This window comes from Palaemon carinicauda, chromosome 36, assembly GCF_036898095.1.
Source record: "Palaemon carinicauda isolate YSFRI2023 chromosome 36, ASM3689809v2, whole genome shotgun sequence".
In the NCBI taxonomy this organism is placed as follows: Eukaryota; Metazoa; Arthropoda; class Malacostraca; order Decapoda; family Palaemonidae; genus Palaemon; species Palaemon carinicauda.
This window is the reverse complement of record NC_090760.1, coordinates 73,761,368-73,766,244: the sequence shown is the minus strand read 5'-3', so window position 1 is coordinate 73,766,244 and position 4,877 is coordinate 73,761,368. Positions and strand designations below refer to the sequence as shown.

The 4,877-nt window shown below is 38.0% G+C and overlaps 3 protein-coding genes across 3 annotated transcripts in view; 1 reads left to right on the top strand and 2 right to left on the bottom strand.

Moving 5' to 3' along the window:
* CIAPIN1 (cytokine induced apoptosis inhibitor 1) overlaps nt 1–4,877 on the top strand; it is a 347,450-nt gene that overhangs the window by 134,885 nt on the left and 207,688 nt on the right. The window lies entirely within an intron of this gene.
* LOC137628910 (uncharacterized protein CG3556-like) overlaps nt 1–4,877 on the bottom strand; it is a 230,091-nt gene that overhangs the window by 212,046 nt on the left and 13,168 nt on the right. The window lies entirely within an intron of this gene.
* Nucleotides 1,515–4,877, bottom strand: part of LOC137628695 (fibrous sheath CABYR-binding protein-like) — a 16,613-nt gene continuing 13,250 nt past the window's right edge. The window contains exon 2 of the mRNA XM_068359845.1: nt 1,515–3,106. Coding sequence (XP_068215946.1) covers nt 1,515–3,106 — 1,592 coding nt within the window. The remainder of the gene's footprint in view (nt 3,107–4,877) is intronic.

Genomic DNA, 4,877 nt, shown 5'->3' with positions numbered 1-4,877 from the left:
ATCCAAGTCCATAGGAGGATTTATGATTCCCAATGGATATGAATCCAGATAAGGATTTAGGATTCCCAATGGATCCGAATCCAGATGAGGATTTATGAATTCCCAATGGATCCAAATCCAATGAGGATTTATGATTCCCAATGGATCTAATCCAGAAATGAGGATTTATCATTCCCAATGGATCCGAATCCAGATGAGGATTTATGATTCCAATGGAATCCAAATTTAGATGAGGGTTTATGATTCCCAATGGATCTGAAATCCAGCTGAGGTTCTATGATTTCCAATGGATCCGAATCCAGATGAGGATAGATTCCAATGGATCCAAATCCGGATGATATATGATTCTAATTGGATTGAAATCCACATGTGGGTCTATAATTCCCAATGGATCCGAATCCAGATGAGATTTAAGATTCCCAATGGATCAGAATGTAGATGAGGATATATGATTCCCAATGGATCCGAATCCAGATGAGGATATATGATTCCCAATGGATCCGAATCCATATTAGGATTTATGATTCCCAATGGATCCGAATCCAGATGAGGTTTTATGATTCCTAATGGATCCGAATCTAGATCAGGGTTTTGATTCCCAATGGATCCCAAATCCATGTGGGTTCATGATTCCAATGGATCAGAATCTAGATGAGGGTTTGATTCCCAATGGATCCAAGTCCAGAGGAGGATTTATGATTCCCAATGGATCTGAATCCAGATGAGGATTTAGGATTCCCAATGGATCCGAATCCAGATGAGGATTTATGAATTCCCAATGGATCCGAATCCAGATGAGGATTTATGATTCCCAATGGATCCGAATCCAGATGAGGATTTATGATTCCCAATGGATCTAAATCCAAATTAGGATTTATGATTCCCAATGGATCTGAATCCAGTTGGGGATTTATGATTCCCAATGGATAATCCAAATTTAGATAAGGATTTATGATTCCCAATGGATCTGAATCCAGCTGAGGATCTATGATTCCCAATGGATTCGAATCCAGATGAGGATTTATGATTCCCAATGGATCTGAATCCAGCTTAGGATCTATGATTCCCAGTGGATCTGAACCAGCTTAGGATCTATGATTTCCAGTGGATCTGAACCAGCTTAGGATCTATGATTTCCAGTGGATCTGAATCCAGCTTAGGATCTATGATTTCCAGTGGATCTGAATCCAGCTTAGGATCTATGATTTCCAGTGGATCTGAATCCAGCTTAGGATCTATGATTCCCAGTGGATCTGAATCCAGCTTAGGATCTATGATTCCCAGTGGATCTGAATCCAGCTTAGGATCTATGATTCCCAGTGGATCTGAACCAGCTTAGGATCTATGATTTCCAGTGGATCTGAATCCAGCTTAGGATCTATGATTCCCAGTGGATCTGAATCCAGCTTAGGATCTATGATTTCCAGTGGATCTGAATCCAGCTAAGGATCTATGATTCCCAGTGGATCTGAATCCAGCTAAGGATCTATGATTCCCAGTGGATCTGAATCCAGCTAAGGATCTATGATTCCCAGTGGATCTGAATCCAGCTTAGGATCTATGATTCCCAATGGATCTGAATCCAGCTTAGGATCTATGATTCCCAGTGGATCTGAATCCAGCTTAGGATCTATGATTTCCAGTGGATCTGAATCCAGCTTAGGATCTATGATTCCCAGTGGATCTGAATCCAGCTTAGGATCTATGATTTCCAGTGGATCTGAATCCAGCTTAGGATCTATGATTCCCAGTGGATCTGAATCCAGCTTAGGATCTATGACTCCCAGTGGATCTGAATCCAGCTTAGGATCTATGATTTCCAGTGGATCTGAATCCAGCTTAGGATCTATGATTCCCAGTGGATCTGAATCCAGCTTAGGATCTATGATTTCCAGTGGATCTGAATCCAGCTGAGGATCTATGATTCCCAGTGGATCTGAATCCAGCTGAGGATCTCTGATTTCCAGTGGATCTGAATCCAGCTTAGGATCTATGATTCCCAGTGGATCTGAATCCAGCTTAGGATCTATGATTCCCAGTGGATCTGAATCCAGCTGAGGATCTATGATTCCAAATGGATCCGAATCCACATGAGGCTCCATGATTTCCAATGGATCCATACGTAGATGAGGATCTATGATTCCCAATGGATCTGAATCCAGCTTAGGATCTATGATTTCCAGTGGATCTGAATCCATCTTAGGATCTATGATTTCCAGTGGATCTGAATCCAGCTTAGGGTCTATGATTTCCAGTGGATCTGAATCCAGCTTAGGATCTATGATTCCCAGTGGATCTGAATCCAGCTGAGGATCTATGATTCCCAGTGGATCTGAATCCAGCTGAGGATCTATGATTCCCAGTGGATCTGAATCCAGCTGAGGATCTATGATTCCCAGTGGATCTGAATCCAGCTGAGGATCTATGATTTCCAGTGGATCTGAATCCAGCTGAGGATCTATGATTTCCAGTGGATCTGAATCCAGCTTAGGATCTATGATTCCCAGTGGATCTGAATCCAGCTTAGGATCTATGATTCCCAGTGGATCTGAATCCAGCTTAGGATCTATGATTCCCAGTGGATCTGAATCCAGCTTAGGATCTATGATTCCCAGTGGATCTGAATCCAGCTTAGGATCTATGATTTCCAGTGGATCTGAATCCAGCTTAGGATCTATGATTTCCAGTGGATCTGAATCCAGCTTAGGATCTATGATTTCCAGTGGATCTGAATCCAGCTTAGGATCTATGATTTCCAGTGGATCTGAATCCAGCTGAGGATCTATGATTCCCAGTGGATCTGAATCCAGCTGAGGATCTATGATTCCCAGTGGATCTGAATCCAGCTGAGGATCTATGATTCCAAATGGATCCGAATCCACATGAGGCTCCATGATTTCCAATGGATCCATACGTAGATGAGGATCTATGATTCCCAATGGATCCAAATCCAGATGAGGGTTTATGATTCCCAATGAATATGAATCCAGCTGAAGATCTATGATTCCTAATGGATCTGAATCTAGCTGAGGATCTATGATTCCCAATGGATCCGAATCCAGCTGAGGATATATGATTCCCAATGGATCCGAATCCGCATTAGGATCTGATTCTCAATGAATCTAAATCTAGACTCTGATTCCCAATAGATCCTAATCCAAATGAGGATTTAGGATTCCCAATGGATCCAAATCCAGATGAGGATCTATGATTCCTAATGTGTCATTCTTTATATTCCGAAAATGAATTAAATTCCAAAAATAACTTCATAACCCTGCAATGATTATATGTATTTTCAGATTATCGGTTTGTTTATATTTCACTCTGGTACGGAGTAAAATGAACAGACTTTTTAGTAAAATAGATGTTCAACTCTTTACTCTCATCCCATAACGTCTCTCTCTCTCTCTCTCTCTCTCTCTCTCTCTCTCTCTCTCTCAAACACACACACACACACTCAAATGTACAGGTTATCTTATCCTAATAGATGTTTAACTCTTTTCACACATCCCATAACTGTCTGTCTGTCTGTCTGTCTGTCTCTCTCTCTCTCTCTCTCTCTCTCTCTCTCTCTCTCTCTCTCTCTCATTATGAAACTTTCGTTTTTTTTTTTCATTTCATTTATTTTTCTCGATCGTTCTCCGTATATTCTGCTTACATGCTGCGGGCAAAATTGGAATTAATGTTAGAAGCGCGTGGCAGTTTTTAAGCCGTTCAATTTTATATATAAATATTTGTGTATCTGTGTTTATGTGGGTATACGAAAGAATGATCAGATATTATAAAAAAAAAGATACATGAATTTTTTTCGTAAAATATATGAAGAATATGTAAATGTACTCTACTGGAATTTTAATGAAATATGTGGAATCTCAATCTGTGTTTTCTTAATGCATGAATAGAGAAAGTATTATAATTTGCTAGCTGGAACTACTCAAATACTAAGGAAATCATTTTGCTCTGCTAGCTGGAAAAACTCGAAAGGTTAAGGAAATCATTATGCTTTGCCAGCTGTTACTACTCAAATACTAAGAAAATCATTATATTTTGCTAGCAGGAACTACTCAAATACTAAGAAAATTATGGTTTGCTAGCTGGAAAAACTCAGGAGGCTAAAAAAATCACTATGCCTTGTTAGCTAGGAAAACTTAAAGGCTAGCGAAGTCTTTATAATTTGCTTACAAGGAAAAAATGGGAAAATAATAAAAAAAAAGTCTTGTAATATCATTCCAGTTTTTTCAATAACTCAGAATATTGAAAAAAATCATTAATGCAGAACAAAATGAAAATGAGTATTGTTCTTTTCAAAGAATAATCATTGATATTGCAAACGTCAAGATGATTGTTCATCAGTTCACATTGTGTTCACTTCAGCTGAAATTGTCAAGAGATAATATATTCCATTCGTTAGCACGTACAAAGGATTATATTTTGAGCAAATGAGCCTAAAGAAATGATATCCTATGTCAGCTTTTAAACAATTTCATTATTATTCCTACCGTGGAAATTTCGAGATGAATTTAAAATCCCTTTGATATTTGGGTAGGCTAAATGATATGAATATATAGTTACCATCTAAGTGGAAGAAAAATTCACAAAATATACTTTTATGATGAAAAGAAGCAGATTAATAAATCATTTATTTTCCAACGTCTGAACGAATTTATTAAAATGTTTTTTTTTTCTTCCCTCTCAGTTGGCTGGGAAGTAACAGTGCCTTTTATCATGGTAAACATGATAAGGAAAAAATATGTTGTTTAAAAGGAATATGATTAAAAAGTAAACATTTATTTTAATAACACTAAAATACTCTTGTTTATAATTACAGAAAATGAATTGTATTCAATATAATTCTTAGAATAAAAACATCGTGTTCG